Here is a 17,313-nt window from a genome sequence, read left to right on the forward strand (position 1 = left end):
TGCCAGGCTCAGGGAACTTAGACCGCTGCTCCCTCTGCGCACTGATGTACCAAGCCAAGCTGGTTATGCCAATGACAATGCCGCCCATGACTGCCGTGTTCGCCTTCCAATTCTTCGGTTGAGCGTACCAACCACCGGCCGGAGACCAGACATGCTTGGGGTACCTGTAAATGGGAGTGTTCCTTCAGCGTGTGTCCTGCTGCCGGATGGGATGCGCATTGCTGATTATACGAGGGATGCGATTGGGCGGCACGTACGGGATCTTTCCGCCTCCACCCATGGTGTGCAGTGAGATGTACGGTATGCGATTGGGGACGGGATGCGGTGGACGAGCGTCTGGAGCTCTCTCGGGGGTGGTGTGCGGATGGGAGCTCGACCTTGGTAGGAGCGGGCAAGCCGATGTGAGAGGCAGTCGCGGTCGGGTGTCGCGTAACGATACTTGCATACGTAAGCAGATATCCTTGCGCTAAACTTCAAATTGCACGTATGACCATACGCTAGGCCGTGCACTAGCATTCTACCGCTCGTCGAAGTCGGGCGAGCTGTGTCTGAGGAAATTTTGGAGGACTACGTTGATTGACCCGCAACCACTCCCACCCATCCCGTCCGAGCGGTGCCACATCCCTACCGCCGGCTTTCCCTCCCTCCTCTTCCGTCGATGAAGCGTTTACGGGTAGAACGGTTGGGCAGTGCCCGCATCCTGACGCGCCTCACACGACCACGCCCGCAGTGCCCTTTCCTTCAGCAGCAACAGCAGCAGTTCCAGCCTCAATGCCGCCAAATACCCTTCGCCCGGTTACAGTCCACCGATTCGTTCGCTACATCCAATGAACCCATTGACTCCGAGGAGCTCCCGACGTCACTTGAACCAGAGTCAGTAGAACTTGAGGCCCTTCCGTCTCCCCCGACATCTGCGGCAGCAGACTCGGCCAAGCTCGCTGCTCTCCACGCTCGTCTGTCGCTGCCGGCGCGACTGCCTCTTCAAACTCTTGCGCGCACACTCGTCGACCCGTCGGCCGACCGGAACCCGGACTTCAACAATGCCGCGCTGGCAACGCTCGGCAGCGACCTGCTGGGTTACTACACCAGCGAACACATCATATGCACGTACCCGCGCATCCCGATGCCCGTCCTGCTCGCCGCCATGCAAGCCTACGTCGGTGACGGCGCCCTCTCCGCCATCACGCGCGAATGGGGTGTCGAGATGGCGGCAGCCCCCGGCGGGGAAGTCGACCCAGGCCTCCTCCAATTCACACTTTACGAGCCGGAGACCGAATTCCTGCCATTCCGGCGGAACACGGGGCGGCCGAACGAGAACCGGGGCATGGGCTGGCGGCGCGGCATGTCGTCGCGTATCGTCTACGACGACGCCTTCGGCGAGCTGCGCGGGCGGGCGATGACCAGGGCGCCGATGCGCCATCAAGCGGCGACGGTCGAGCAGGCCGGCGCCGGCTTCGTGCGCGCCGTCGTCGGCGCAGTGTACGCCCACGCCGGCCGCGCTGCTGCCCAGCAGTTCGCCCAAGCCCACTTCCTCTCCCGCCACCTCGACCTCGCCTCGCTGTTCAACTTCACTGTGCCCACCCGCGACTTGTCGCGGCTGTGTGCCCGTGAGGGCTTCGAGGCGCCCGTCGCCCGCCTGCTCGCCGAGACCGGCCGTGAGAGCAGACATCCGGTGTTTGTGGTGGGCGTGTACAGCGGACGGGACAAGTTGGGAGAGGGGCCGGGTGCGAGTCTTGAGGAGGCCAGATTCAGGGCCACGGCTGCTGCGTTGAAGAGCTGGTACCTTTACAGTCCTCTGGATATGACAAAGCCCAGCGAGATGGAGGACAGCAAGAAGGAGGGCAAGAAGTGGGTGCCAAATATGGTGGATCCGGGTGAGATCATCGTGTAAACGGAAAAGCGTGATTCACTTCTATGGAAATCGTATTTGGAACGTCTTGAAGAATAAAGACAGGCATGGCATCGAAACGCGGGGTGTGTACTCTGCTCACGCTTTTTTAGCATGGAGATGGAAACGATGTATGAGGGAAAGGAAACGAGGACAAAGACCGCTGTGAGAAGAAGAGGAAGCGGATAAGCATCTGTATCATACCAAACACGTGGGAAGCTTTTTGGGATTGGATCTGTTGCTGTGCATGTATGATTACGCCGCTCAGGAATTGGCAAGACTGTTTAGGAGGCCTTGCTACAGCGATGAGGGCAGATCAAGAAGAAAGAACGCATCAAGGGGAATTAGAGCGGGATACACAAAACTCAAAAGAAGAACGATATTTCCGTCTCCGCGGCTGCTTCAGCTGGCCATGAAATGATTTTCAACATTTAGGAGTAGTAGATAGACATTTTCTCGCTCCATCCAGGTTCGTCTGTATGGCTCAGCGAGCCACTAGCACCTCTAATGCTGAGAACAATGGGGAGCTTCCAATGGCCGAACGCGCCGTAAGCCGGCCCTAGGTCGTTGAGAGAATTGGTGGCCACCAAGGCACCAAAAGTGAAAATCGTTGCCGAGTCATCCCGCTCTAATATGAGAATTTTGTGGGGATAGAACTGTAATGGAACAAGGGCAGCGCGAGACTTATGTGGCTGCAGCGGAGTCATATGACTCTCTAGAATTGTCACTGACCGGACAAAGCCGCATGGATGTTGTTTGTTGGACACCGGTGACGTGCAAAGGCAAAGGCAAAGGGACTGGAGCATCTGCGAGTCTGCGAATCGCAAGCAAGCGCAAGTCCACAAATCGGCTCTTTCAACATAAAGACCAATCGCCATCATGGCCGAGCGATTCGACCGAGCCTAGAATGCCATTGACCACAACTTTTGCCGGCAAGAAAGCTTTGAAAGGAGGGTTCAAAAGCAGGAGCGTTTGACTGAGGTCCACGGTCGGTAGCGCACACTGAGTCAGGCATCCCCGCCAAAATGGGGCGCACTGTGGCACTTAATCCGAGCTTGCCTTGCCGTCACCACGACCCACGAGAAATTCCCACCTCGCCACCTGCTGTCAAAAGGACCTCCGACCCGTCGTCCATCGGGAGCTACGCCATCGGAAGGCTGCACGACCTTAATTGTCTCGTCGCACTCTCCCCTCGACGGCCTCTTGATCACTTCTCCCAGGCAACGCCGCTGCCTTCTCGCACCTGCACCTCGGGCGTACGAGAAAGAGCTTTAGCTTGCTTGCCTGCGACCCGCTCGCTCGTCGACACGGTCCCCAGCCCACCACAAAAGCTCGGCAGAGCCACAGCGTTTTCGCACCCGTCGACCGTCCGTCCACCTCGCTGACGACGATCCGGACACCGTAACGTGCACGCCTACGCCACTTCACACGCACACGCAATTAAGCAGCGTCTTACCCACCGATCACAATGCCTCCGAAGAAGAAGGGCGGTAAGAAGGCCCAGCAGGACGACTGGGAAGCTGAGCTGGGTGAGACCATCGACCCGATAGCCGCCGCGACCGAGGCCGCGAAGCAGGAAGAGGCTGCCAACGATGCCGCCGAGGACGGAGAGGAGACGGGCGGCGGCGGCGGCGGCCTGATGGCTGCGCTGCGCAAGAACAAGGGCAAGCGTGCCAAGAAGGGCAAGGTCAATGACTTCCTCGAGGGCGAGGACGCGCCCGGGTCCGGCGACGCGAGCGGCGTGCAGACCCCGCAGGAGGAGGACCTCGCTGCCAAGGCGCCCGAAGAGGCCAACATGGACGACGATGAGCTCTTCGGTCCGGTGAAGAAGGGCAAGGGTGGCAAGCAGCAGCAACAGAAGAAGCAGGAGAAGGAAGCCGACGACGAGGAAGAAGGCGGCAAGTTGAAGTCAAAGAAGGAGAAGGAAAAGGAGAAGAAGGAACGCGAAAAGGCGCGGAAGAAGGAGCAGGCGGCTAAGAAGAAGACTACCGCCCCCCCTCCCGCCCCCAAGGCCGAGCCTGCGAAGGCTGCTGAGGTGAAGGCTGAGACCTCGCCTGCTCCGGAGCCCGAGAAGCCCGGCGCCGCCGGCAAGAAGAAGAAGCTCAACCCGGCCCTTCTCGCTCTTCAGAAGCAACAGGAAGAGCGGAAACGTCTTGAGGAGGAGCAAGCTCGCCTGGCTGAGGAAGAGAGGAAGCGTATCGAGGAAGAAGAGCGCATGAACGAGGAAGAAGAGCAGAAGAAGGCCGAGGCAAGGGCTCAAAAGAAGCAGAAGGAGAAGGAGAAGATCGAGCAGCTTAAGCGTGAGGGCAAGTACCAGACCAAGGCCCAGAAGGAAGCGCAAAGGCAGGCCGAGCTTCGCATGAAGCAGATGATCGCAAGCGGCGCCAAGGTTGCCGGTCTTGAGGACCCTGACGCTAAAAAGAAGCCGCCCGTATACGACAGAAAGAAGAAGGGCAAGAAGCAAGCTCCTGCTGAGACGCCCAAGGTTGACGAAAAGGCCGAGGAGGAGGCACGCAAGAAGCTCGAGGAACTTAAGCTCGCGGAGGAGCAAGCCAAGCTAGCCGCCGAGCAGGCTGAGAAGGCCAAGAAGGACGCCGAGGCTAAGAAGGCCGAGGAGGAGGAGGACGATCTCGAGGACTGGGAGGCCCTTGCCGATAAGGAGGAGGGCGTCAACATGGACGGTGTCAAGGACAGCTGGGACGCTGAGAGCGATGATGAGAAAGAAGCCAAGCCCGCTGCGGCGAACGGCAAGAAGACCGAGGACTCGGAGTCTGAAGAGGACTCTGAGGACGAATCTTCCGACGAGGAGGAAATGACTGCTACCGAGAAGGCCGAGGCTGTTCGTAAGGCTGCAGCTGCGGAGCGCCGTAAGCAACAGCACGAGGCGGCTCTCGCTGCTCGGTCGAAGGACGACCTCCGCTCTCCTATTTGCTGTATTCTCGGCCACGTCGATACTGGTAAGACGAAGTTGCTTGACAAGATTCGTCAAACCAACGTCCAGGAAGGTGAAGCTGGTGGTATCACCCAGCAAATCGGTGCCACTTACTTCCCTGTTGACGCATTGAAGAAGAAGACGAATGTTGTTAACAAGGACGGCTCCTTTGAGTTCAAGATCCCCGGTCTTCTTGTCATCGACACGCCAGGTCACGAGTCTTTCACCAACCTCCGATCTCGCGGTTCATCTCTCTGCAACATTGCCATTCTCGTCGTCGATATCATGCACGGTCTTGAACCCCAGACTCTTGAGTCTATGAGGCTGTTGCGTGACAAGAAGACTCCTTTCATCGTCGCACTCAACAAGATCGATCGTCTCTACGGCTGGAAGAAGATTGACAACAACGGTTTCCGCGAGAGTTTGTCCTTCCAGAACAAGGCCGTCCAGAATGAGTTCAGGGACCGTCTCGAGAAGACCAAGGTGGCCTTTGCCGAGCAAGGGTTCAACTCTGAGCTGTTCTACGAGAACAAGTCCATGGCTCGCTACGTTTCCCTTGTGCCCACGTCCGCCCACACGGGTGAGGGTATTCCTGACATGCTCAGGCTTATCACCACCCTGACCCAAGAACGTATGACCAACAGCCTGATGTATCTTTCCGAGGTCGAGGCGACGGTTCTCGAAGTCAAGGTCGTCGAAGGTCTTGGTACCACCATCGACGTTATTCTGTCCAACGGTGTGCTGAATGAAGGTGATCGGATTGTCCTCTGCGGTACACAAGGAGCTATATCGACGAATATTCGTGCTCTCCTAACACCGGCGGAGATGAAGGAGCTGCGTATCAAGTCGCAGTACGTCCACAACAAGACGATCAAGGCCGCCATGGGTGTCAAGATTGCTGCCGATGGTCTCGACAATGCTGTGGCTGGTTCGCGTCTCATGGTCGTTGGCCCTGAGGATGACGAGGAGGATCTGGAGGAGGAGGTAAGTTACATATACACTAGATGGTGCTTTACCCAAATCAGGATGCTAACAGTGAGTAGGTCATGGGTGATCTTGAGAACCTCCTGTCCCGCATCTCCAAGACCGGCCGTGGTGTCAGTGTCCAGGCATCAACTCTTGGTTCGCTGGAGGCCCTTCTCGAGTTCTTGCGTGCATCCAAGATTCCTGTCGCCAACATTTCCATCGGTCCCGTCTTCAAGCGTGATGTCATGCAGTGCGGTATCATGCTTGAAAAGGCCAAGGAATACGCTGTCATGCTCTGTTTCGACGTGCGCGTCGACAAGGAAGCGCGCGAATATGCGGACCAGAATGGCGTCAAGATCTTTGAGGCAGACATTATCTACCACTTGTTCGACGCCTTCACTGCTCACATGAAGGAACTGGAGGAGCAGCGCAAGGAGGAGAGCAAGATGCTTGCTGTCTTCCCCTGCGTGCTCCGTCCTGTCGCCGTCTTCAACAAGAAGGACCCTATCGTCGTCGGTGTTGATGTCATTGAAGGCAACCTCAAGCTCCTTACCCCCATCTGTGCGATCAAGGAGAACCCCGTCACCAAGCAGAAGGAAATCATTTCGCTTGGCCGCGTCCAATCGATCGAGCGTGACCACAAGCAGATTCCTGTGTGCAAGAAGGGCCAACCCTCGGTCGCGGTCAAGATCGAAGGCCCCAACCAGCCGCTATATGGCCGCCACCTTGAAGAGAAGGATACGTTGTACAGTTTGATCTCGCGGCAGAGCATCGACACGCTCAAGGAGTTCTTCAGGGCCGATGTCAGCATGGACGAATGGGCGCTGATCAAGAAGATGAAGCCGATGTTTGATATTCCTTAGATAAATTGAGGCGGAGAGCGGGGCGGTTGTTTGTTGAGGTATAAAAGTTTCCAGTGTCTCTCATTCTCATGCATGACGGATGTCGAGATGGTTGGACGAAATGACATTCCTATATCTATTTCTATTATTGTAATGGCGTCTGTTAAAAGGTTGGCTCTTGTGCCTTTCAATCTCTGCTCTTTTCCTCTCTCGGAAAAGTGTGTATGACCAGCGTGCAGTTATCTGTCCCACTCGACGTCGGTGCATTGTTAGCTTTCTGCGAGGTTGGGTAAATTACGAGAGCGTCGGGTATAGGGAAGTCTTTGCATGTTTCGGTAATATGGTACGATGTCTTTCTCAATCTTGATTTGGCCTGAAATGCTGATTGTCATATCTAGGACAACAGAGCAAACGATAGGATATCTTTCCCGCTACTACCATCCAAAGCCGCTCCTGTCGAATCCCAATCAATATAATTCTCTTACTACATCCCCTACTTCTTCTCCACTCCCGCGTCCAGCTCCACTGGCCTCGCCCCCTCGTGTCCCGGCAACTCCTGCACCATCGGCCTCTGCACCGTGTCACCCAGCACCTCCACCCTCCCCGGCACTCCTCCCTGCATCTTCCCCACATTAGAGCCGGCGTACATATCCACCGGTCCCCCATCTCCGCCTATACCGCCACCACCAGGCACGCGCTGGTAGGCAGGCGGACCCCGTCCCGTCTCCGCCACGCTCGGCGTCGCCGCCACGGCGGCGTTCCGAACCCCTCCATTCCTCCTCTTCCTGCGCACGCACAGCAAGAAGACAATCGCGCCCACGACGACCGCCAGCGCGACGACCACGCCCACCACGATCCCGGCGATGGCGCCGGCGGACAGCGACGACGACGACGATCTTGTTGTCGTCGTCGAGCTCGACCCCGAAATCCCGCCGTTCGAAACGACGACGCAATCGTTGCCCGAACACGCCGTCGCCGACGCGCTGGTGGCAGTGGCCGTTCCTGACGTTGTGACGGAGCCGGTCGCGTCGCTGGCGAGGGAGGCGACGGCGTTGGCGGTCGAGAAGCCGGGGAGCCGGCAGAGTGTTTCGCCGGTGGAGGAGGAGGGCAGGACGCATTCGTGGGCGGTGCTGCAGCAGTAGCCGTTGCCGCAGTCGGTGTCGGTGAGGCCGCAGGTGTAGCGGGGGTGGAGGAGGTGGAGGACGGGGTCGCGGTCGTTGTCGTTGTCGTTATCGTCGGTGTTAGGATAGCGCCGCCGTTCGTCGTGAGGGAGGTGGGGGAGGAGGGAGGCGCGGCGTGCAGGGTAGAGTGACATTGTTATCGGTGTTTTTGTCGATTTTGTGGGTGGTTTCTTTCAGGTTGGAGAGAGAGTGGTGGTGTGTCTTCTCGAGCCGGCTGTGTTCATCAGGGTTCTGATGGAGGGAGAGGATGGATACGAAGGTGGATGGAAGATTGGGGCCGCAGAGGATATATCTATGGACTCAATGAAGGAAGGCCACTGGTGGCGATGACGTCCAACCAGACCTTTGGCGCACGGAAAGCGCAGGGAATGCTCACGATAGACTTCCGACACCAAGGATCCTTCTCTAACCGAAAGTAACCCATAGGATCTGGAGTCACGCGCATGATAGGCAGGAAATCCAGTCGCCATTCGCAGCCTTCAGATCCTATGATGGAGGAGGCGTCATAGCAAGGCACAGACGTGGTTTATTCGATTACCTAAACGGGAAATCCGAAAGAGCGGTGCGTGCTGCGCTAGTGACCTGCCGACACCGTATCTGGCAGTCCATGAGCGTCGATCGCTCAACAGGTGTTTCTACTAATCTACCCAGGTATAGATCGCTGCGAAGGCTGTTAAGGTGTGGAGGCGTGCAGTGGCCACTCTCTTCTAGCGAGAATGACCGCTTCCGGCTATCTTAAGATCCGATGAGCGTGTACAAGAGCCTCTATCCACTTCGTTTTCGTATCGCAACAGTGCTTTCCACCGAATGAGCGGAGGAAAACAAATAAAGCTGTGATCAATAGCTCTCGTTGCTTGTGTTGTCATGAGCCAGCTAGTAGCGGTCGAGGTAGAAGAATGCACCCCGATTATCGTCCATCTTTGCTCACTTGTGGTAGCAATGAAACCTTCTACGCATCTTTGTCTAGATGCAGTTCCCCAAAAAATCATGATATCTACGCACATTTGATAATCGTCGCCTTCCACGGAGCAACGCTAGACGTGCGTAAGCAACCAAGTTGCGGCGAGATTATGATAACGAGCACCGGTGATATTCTCATTCAAGCCGGCTCGCCGATGCCCCCATTGTTGTAACGAGAACGAGCGCAACGTGAAAGGATTAACGAATCACATGGCGCCAACGGGTATACTGTGCAAGGCACAGTTCGGATACCTCTCGCTACAAAACGTCCACGAAAGATGAGGTATAGATGACCAGTACGCACGTGACAGGGTGACGGATCTTGTGTTTCGGATCGCCACCACTGCCAAACTTTCAAACCAAAAAAAAGTGGTAGGCGCATGGTAGTATACTTCTCTGAGATCTGACCTCACTGTGTCTGCCTTGATCTAAAGGATCATAAAAAAAGGATATCCCACCCCACCTGTATTTCAAGACTGGACATTGGACCGCCCTGAGACGGTCAGTAGACCACCGGGTTTCGGGGTTTACTCGTTACAGGTTGAACCATCTTACTTGCTATATATACTTGGTCTCAGCTTGTATTCGTGTCACAAGACTTGCTGGACTCGGGTGCTGTACCAAGATGATCATTCGAAGATTTCCCTACGGCCTATTAAAGTATGCCCTCAAATCGATTGGTTTAGAGACTTGAGCATTCTATACAATGACACGGAAATACGAAATCAATCGAATTTGAATGTGACTTCGCACCCTCCGTCAACAACGAATCGATCGTACGCGTGGCCTTTTGGCCATTCCAGGCCCAGAACCTGCACATACACAGCAGAAACACAAATCATCATCGCGCACGCATTGTCTCCCCTATCACTAAGCCAATATGCTGACCATGATCCGCTTACCGAAATACAAATTCTAACCTCGTTCCCGCTTAATGCACAACTGTGCCAGCAACAGTGTCTGAGGCCGCGTAAGCAGCACGCTTCACCAACCAACCTCACATCAGAAGAAGCGCCTCACGTACGTGCGGAACCATCAGCCCTACAAGGATCATCTCCCCGCCAATGTTCGAGACCGTGTCATAATCACGATCCGGCAGATCTGTGCCAGATCTCATGGCGACAACACGGCTAGTTCCGATCCGCAGTGTACGGCGTGGAAGAGTCACGACTGCTTGGCTCTCGTAGCGATCACCAACGGACGGGACATCATACCGAAGTGCACCATCCAAGGTAGAACCTATCTTTACTATGTAACATCCAGCCCATCATATAGCTTGGTTTGGTTTCAAATGCTGAAAAGGAACGACGAAACAAAACACGAATGCCTACCTCCTGAATACTCAGGAATTCAAACCCGGCGCCTGCCCCCAACACGCAACGAATGAATACGCTAACAATATCGACAGAAGATACAGGGGGTGCGCTTATGCGATTCGATAGGTGTGAGCGAGTTTGATCAGATCCTCTCGTTTACTTACGACAACTACTCCAAAGCGGAAAACAACACACAAAGAGCCCATTACCACTTCAATCGTTAGAAAACCGCAGGTAAGCCCCAAATCAAAAGCGTCCGTTCATCTTTTTAGCCTGAAGCTATGCATGAAAATCGAAAAGAGCCAGCATTAAAAGGAAGGCAGATTGTTCCTCTGCATATACAATTACATCTGACCACTCAGAATAGCCTCCGTAGCACCTGCAATAACATCTCGTCAGCAACTTGATCAGCGTGGGGGCAATGTAGACAATAACTTACTGCTGATAAAGTGCCTCTTCGGGTCCAGGTTCACACCAAACCTGCGCTCAAGCTCCATCTTAATGCTCTTCTTGGTGACCGTCATCAGATCCGCCGTGCTCAGGATGTTCCTGATCTCCGCGAGCAGTGCGTCTTCGTTCGGCAGCGGACCGTTCATGTCGGACATCTCCACGCCATCCCCGTAGCCGTAGTTGGAGTGTGCAAGAGAGAGGCGAGAGCCACTTCCGAAGCGCGGAGGCTCCAGGCGAGACATAGGACGGGAAGGCGGGTAACCGTATTCGGAGCCAGAGCCACCGTTGCCGCCCCAGTAGGCCTTTGTTCCATAGGACATGCCCGAGATCTCGGAGCGATCGTCGCGCTGAGTCTGGGCTTCCCAGAGCTCGGCCTGGTACTCCTCCCACTTCTTCTTCGGAATACTGTTCGGGTCGAACTTGCCTTCATCCGAAACAACAATCGTCTGACCCTTCTCACCAGTGACGACACGGGTGTTACCCCAGGAGAAGTCGTCCATGTGCCAGAAACTGTACAGCGGCAGACCGAGCGCGAAGATGGGGGTGGCACAGATGTAAATAATCATCCAACCAATCATCTCCCACTTGCGACGCACAATGAAGATAATGGCCTGCAGACCGTAGACTGCGCCGAGCAAGATGAACGTCATGATCGGAACGGTATCTGGGTGAGTGGCCAGAAGAACGATCATGTAGACGAGATAGCCGACGATGACAGGCTGGACAATGGTCGAGAGCAGGTCCAGGAAAACGACGAACCTCATACTGAAACAGCAGAAACCGCACAGCTGTTGCAACGGAATGAGCTCGATAAGGTTGTGCACTGTGGAGTTGATCCAGCGACGACGTTGAGACATGAAGACCGCGAAGCTGTCCGGAGCAATGGTCCACGCATGCGCACGCATGATGTACTTCGTCTTGTACGAGGCGTGGTGCTTGAGCAGAAGAGTGGTCAGGTATCTGTCTTCACCGAGGTGCAGCAGATTCTTCATGTGGAGCGTATCAACGCGGTTGACGGCATAGTTTTCGACGACTTCCTTGCTGACGAAGAGAGGCTTTCCGGTTTCGCTGGCGCGGATTCGGTACATCGAGAAACAACCGGGCAAACAGGTGACGGAACCAAAGAGGGATTCGAAAGCCTTGATGAGGTTGTGGGAGATGTAGTATTCGTACACCTGCATCATGGTAACAAAAGATGACTTCGCGTTGCTGAGTGCCGTCTCACCACAGACGGCGATTAGGCGCGTGTCGTGAAGGAAGGAAGCCACGAAGCGAGTACCGGCATCTGGTGCAACAACAGTATCGGCGTCGATTTGCAGAATGAACTCATAGAAGGTCGGGTTGACTCCAATGATGTTCCGTATCTGATGGTGCATCTCGAGCTCCATAGGCGTCATCGGCAGGTTGTAGTGGACGCGGTTGAGGAAGCGCATGAGAACCATTTGGGAATCACGCTTACCACGGTTACCAGGCTTCTGGACCTCAGACGGCTTGCCGACCTTCACGACCACAACGAACGGAACGATGTGACCCTGCACCTCGTACAAACCCGAGTAGATCTTGCCCATGTTGTGTTGCTTCATACCCTCTCCCAAACTCTCGAAGCTCAAGGGTTCAGGATCGACTGCTTCAGAAACACCCAAAATGTCAAGGACAATCCTGGGCGTGGGTCTGTCGTTACCTTGTCCGATAATCATGCCGTCGCAGACGATGAAGAGGAGCTTGCGCTTGTCGTCGTACTTCATACGGGCCGCAGAGTCGATAGCACGGCGCAAAGAATCTTCATCTTCAGTGTACACGGGGACGGTGCAGATGACGAACTTGTCCAGGTTTTCCGGCATTGTTTTCCGGGTAAACTGAAGCGCAGCCGCGAACTTGAAACCAATGACGGAGACCAAAAGAATCGAGATGGCGAGAAGAAGCCACTTGGCGAAAACACAGCGGGTGGAGTTACGATTGTCGACATCACCGACGTAGAAGAGGTAATCGAGACAGCCCTTCATGTTGGCCCGCATCGACGTGTTGTAGCTCAGCGCGTCCCAATACTTGGAGATGTCCTGGCCAGCTCTTGTTTGGAAAAGCGTTACGACATCGTTGTCCATGAAGTCTGAGTCGATACCGGTCGTGGTGCCGTTGTACCACCAGGGGAACTGTGGATCACGGCCACCAACAAGATAAGACGTGAAATCGTAGACCTTGTCATGCAAGATGGCAACCGAGTTCTGCTTCTTGGCTAGAGTCTTGACGTACTGGGCGCTGTAACCAACGCGACCCTTCATGTAGTTGGCTTTCATGTAGGTCTGCTGCTCCCACCACCAATCCGGCCGGCTGTCGTTGGTGGCCCATCTGAAGTCGTGGTACTTGGCATTGTCATCCGTAGTGCTGACTGTTGAGTCGCTGCTTGAATAGTTGTTCCTCTTGTAGTCGAGCTGGACCGCCGGATGGATGGAGCCGTCCTTTCCATTGCAAAGTGCTGAGACCTGCACAGGGAAGATGTTCGTCGCATCCTTGCCTGCGTACTTCTTCAACTGGGTAGTCGAAACGATCGTGGGATAGTGAACAGGCATGAAAGCGGCCAGATCGTAGACAATGCCACGAATAGCAATGTACGAACCCTTGCCATTCTTGCCGTTGTAGGATGTGAGCTCAGACTCCGAGTAGACGTGTTGAGTCGGGCAAATAAGCGCAGGGAAACCGATCATGAAGAAAATGACCATGGCGCACATCAGCCAGATGAGCATGTTGATGGCCAGCTTTTCCCTCCAAGCAATACGGACATCTGGGCGGGGCATTCCGCCGATCTTCCTGATTGCCCAATCGGGAGTCCACCAAGTAAGGCACTTGACGAAGAACATCCATCTCTTGCGGCTTCCCGACACCTTGTGCGTCTCGACTTCCTCCATCTTGATTTCGTTGCCCTTCTCGGCCATTTGCTCGCGCGTTTCGAGGTTGCGGAACATGTCGCCGCCGTTGATCGCTGAAGCCCCAGCCTCCGAGCGTGCATCAAGCTCGCGGCTGCCGAAGTAGCTTGCCTTATCATCACTGTACAGCTGACCAGGCGAGGGCGTGGCCATCAGGTTGACCCGAGAATCGCCATAACCTCTTGTTGCGTCGGCAGGAGTGAGAAGGCCATCTCCGCTCGCTCCGTCAGTGTCTCCGCCGATGTAACGGCTGCCGCCGGCAGGGATAACGTCCGGGATGTTAGCTATCTCTATCCAGCAGCGCTCACTGATGAAGACGCCCGTAGCGCCGACCCGTGCTTCGTTTGATGCCCAGCCCTTTTCATCTAGTATCATCTCGGCTCTTTCCCGTTCGCTTGCGACAATGACGGTGTCGGCTTCAGCGAGGCCAAGGAATTCGCTGAATGGCAGGAAAATGCTGAAATCAGCGTTGCGGAGACGCTGACTGATCTCGGCCACACCAAGAGTTTGGATTTGCGACCGGACGCATTTGCTGTCGAACTGGTTCGCAATTCTCCGATCGTTGGGCTTCAGGCAGAAGACGAAGTAAGGGTTGGTATCCGAGATAGCAATCGACTTGGTAATGTTCTCAAGAGACACCAGGAATTGTCCAGCTGCGCCAGCTTGCTTGCCGGCAGCGGCCTTGCGCTTGTTCGACCGAGAAACTTCGCTGCGAGCATCGTCGTCCGAGTCCTCAGTAGCAGGTCTCCGGACTGAACCAAACCGGGCCGGGCGGTCACCCTTCCTCTTTGCCATACTGGGCATACGAGTCGGCTTAGAACTGACGGATGCTTGGACAACAGCGGTCCTTTCCTTCGGGTGCACGACGGTGTTAAGAGCATCCTGGTGGAAGAGTTCACGGACAAAGTCGCTCCGAGTGTTGTTGATCAAATTGAGAAGATCACCGGAGATAATGTCGCCGTTCTCCTCAAGCAGACCTTCAATTGGATATTCAACCTCACCAGCGAAATGCTTAATGGTGAAAGAGGCAGAAGCATTGTGTGTCGCGAAGTTGCTACCCGGCACAATCGTCGTTGTGCTACCGGCGAGAATAGCAGGGTTCTTGTTGGTGAAACGTTTCCTCAGGGCCTCGAGGAACTGCGTATCGGTCTTACCGCGTCTCATTTGGTCGTCGAGAATGCTAAGAAGACCGACACCAGGCTTGAGGAGACCCTTCACCGCATCGGAGTTGTCGAAGTAGCTGGTCTGAGGAATGCTCACCTCCTCGGCTGAAAGGAACTCTTCCTGTTTCTCGAAGAAATTTTGCAACGCATAGTTGTAGAAGCATTCCGCTGCAGCGTTGTTAAGCAGCTGATCAAGGGCGGATCCAGTGGAAGAGACCTGTTGGAAACCGGGGAAATCGACAATAGAAATCGTGTTCGCGACCGAGTCCTCGAGAGCGCAAATCCTCTGGTTGACGGTCTCCATCACGTACGCGACGAGCAACGAGTATAATGTCCGGGCAAGCTCATCGGCATTCTGGCGAGCACCCTTGGGATCCAACATGACCGTGACGCGCTCACGGTGAAGGGTCTTGGACTTGTATCCGAGGCTGACCTCCAAGTCCTCCTGGGAGACACCCAAGAATGCGGCAATAATTTGGAGCGCGCCCTTGTTCTTTACGACGGTGACATCCTCTCCGCCTTCGTGGGAGTAACCACCACTATCGTCGCCAGTCGGGGTAGTGGACTTGCCAGTGACAAAGTCAAGCTCTCCGATGTGCAGGATAGCAGCGAGAATCTGGCATATCTCGGCAATGTCACTGCGGGGGAACTCGAGCTTCCTCAGAGCGTTCTTGAACTGCTGGAATCCATCGGTGTCGTTCACACCGACCTTCATCTGAGTTGGATGGCCAAGATAGCGCCAACGCTTAGAACCACCTGTAGAAATTCTGCTGCCAGCTTCCGCCAGCCCGATATTAAGGCCCAGGTGTTCCTTCTCTGCAGGGCTGGTGCCCGCAAGCAGGTAGTAAAGAACGTGGAAGCTCCGCTCTCCGGTAGGAACGGAAGCAATTCTGCTGCGCTCAAGCCTGTGGTCAAGGATCTTGCCACCAATCAGGGTGGGATGTGTGGAGGAAGATGTGTCGTATTGCAGCTCAAGGAAAAGACCGGCCTTTGATGCAATCGGCGTGGTAAGCGATTTCGTGCTCGTAAGTGTATCGAAGACGAAGGATGCATATGAAAGCTTAGCGGAGAGAGGCGTGGAGGAGTACGAGAGAAGCGCGGAGAGAAGATGGCATCGGAGAGTCGTCTTGCCGGCGCCAGATTCACCACTGTGCACTGTTAGAAATTAAGAGGACCTGCACGAGGCAATGGCGATTGCGCTTACAGAAAGAGCACAGCCTGATTCTCGCTGCGATGTCCCAGCCTGGCCCAAGCCCGCTTTGCCAGGTCCTGGGTGGCATCCATGGCACTGCCCTCCTTTCCGCCATCGGGACCGCGAGCAGACGACGAGTAGGTGTTCAGGGCGACGACAGCATGGGACGACAGCTGGGCAGTCGGGTGGTGTGCATGGAAGCGGCTTGCCAGGTGGGCGGTCAAATGGGTGTCGGACTGCAGGTGGGCTGGTAACGAGGGTAGGGAAGCCTGGGCGAACTGGGCGTTACTGCCCATGGAGTTGAGCGCCATGGTTACGACCTCGTCCCTGCGAGCGGGAGGGCGGAACTAGGGGTGCGGATGGGCTCTGTTGGTGTCGCAGCAGCGTGGGTGGAAAGGCGCAGGTGGTGGGGAGGGCTAGGTCTGAGTGCGAGGAATGCACTCTGCTTGCGGCAACCTGACGGTGAAGCGAGCGTGGAACGAGAGGAATGAAGAGTACAACGACAACCAAACGAAGGGGAGAAAAGCCGGCGCAGAGGGACGGCTAGCGGGCGGCGGTGGTGTTGAGATGATCGGTCGGGCGTCCAGGGCGCAGAGGCGGCGAAACATGCACTGGACGACTGCCAGTGCAGGCGGGCGGATCGTATTGGCGGGCCCCCTATCGCTGCTTAAGTCTATTCTTAGCGTGGTGCCCGTCTGGCCACACGAGAATCACGAATTGCCACAACCTGGGCCGCCGGCATGAATGACGGTGAGCGGTTTTTTACTTCATGCGCCCGCTCAAGCCCCGTAAATTAACAACAGCACCGTTCGGACTTGCTGCGTAAAGAGCGGCGCCAGCGCCCCCGATCAGAGAAATCCGGGGAAGGCGATCATCTATTTTCCCAACCGCCCACGGCATCGCCCAACCTCGCGATCGTCCCAAGTCCCATTGGAAGCCTGCCATCCATCACACCACGGGCGCAGGATGGGAAGGATGCGCAAATGCCTCAGCCCGAGGGCCCAAGACCCGTCCGCACGGATGCGTGGGAGTGTCTCTCCGCCAGACCGCCGCGGCCGAGGCGAGCAGCCCGCCGCCCTCACCCTAGCAACACGCAGCGCCGGGTGCATGGGGCGGGAGAGGCTGCAGATCAGGATGCACAGCGACGCGTCACAACACGGGCGGCTCGCGCGCCAGGGCTGGCAGCAATGGCTGTCATGAGCTCAGGAGGGGTGTTGGTAATGCACAGCATTACAGCGAAAATCATCGAGGCAGCGGAAATGTTTTGAATTGAGTGACGCGGTGAGCTCGTGTTGACCTGCGCTAGGCCGGTCTTCGTACTAAGTTTAGACTCGGGATGGGTGCACTCGCCGCCAGTGCAGTGTCACAGGGGGCCGTGAGATCCACTTGCCCGCTTGTGGTCGCCTCTTGCGCTCTTCCGTCCGGCGAGACCGTCGCGTTGAACACCACCATTCGCCCACGCTGCGGCTCTTCTGTGCTTCCTGGCCCTCCCTGAACCTGCC

The 17,313-nt window shown here is 55.9% G+C and overlaps 3 protein-coding genes across 3 annotated transcripts; 2 read left to right on the forward strand and 1 right to left on the reverse strand.

Annotated features, from left to right (window-relative positions):
• Positions 1 to 151: 151 nt before the first annotated feature.
• mrpl3 (mitochondrial 54S ribosomal protein mL44) lies at positions 152 to 1,891 on the forward strand (the record flags this gene model as incomplete). The annotated part of the gene is made up of 2 exons (XM_066772189.1): positions 152 to 160; positions 731 to 1,891. The coding sequence occupies 2 exons, from the start codon at positions 152 to 154 to the stop codon at positions 1,889 to 1,891; spliced, it is 1,170 nt and encodes a 389-aa protein (XP_066637468.1).
• Positions 1,892 to 3,356: 1,465 nt separating this feature from the next.
• Positions 3,357 to 6,649, forward strand: FUN12 (eukaryotic translation initiation factor 5B; the record flags this gene model as incomplete). Its single annotated transcript, XM_066772190.1, has 2 exons — positions 3,357 to 5,804; positions 5,864 to 6,649. 2 exons carry the CDS (start codon positions 3,357 to 3,359, stop codon positions 6,647 to 6,649), a joined length of 3,234 nt encoding a protein of 1,077 aa, XP_066637469.1.
• A 3,780-nt stretch (positions 6,650 to 10,429) lies between these two features.
• On the reverse strand, positions 10,430 to 16,122 carry SLS55_000681 (uncharacterized protein; the record flags this gene model as incomplete). The annotated part of the gene is made up of 3 exons (XM_066772191.1): positions 10,430 to 10,464; positions 10,525 to 15,767; positions 15,824 to 16,122. The coding sequence occupies 3 exons, from the start codon at positions 16,120 to 16,122 to the stop codon at positions 10,430 to 10,432; spliced, it is 5,577 nt and encodes a 1,858-aa protein (XP_066637470.1).
• Positions 16,123 to 17,313: the final 1,191 nt, after the last annotated feature.

This window comes from Diplodia seriata (assembly GCF_021436955.1).
Source record: "Diplodia seriata strain FDS-637 chromosome Unknown scaffold_1, whole genome shotgun sequence".
Taxonomy (NCBI): Eukaryota; Fungi; Ascomycota; class Dothideomycetes; order Botryosphaeriales; family Botryosphaeriaceae; genus Diplodia; species Diplodia seriata.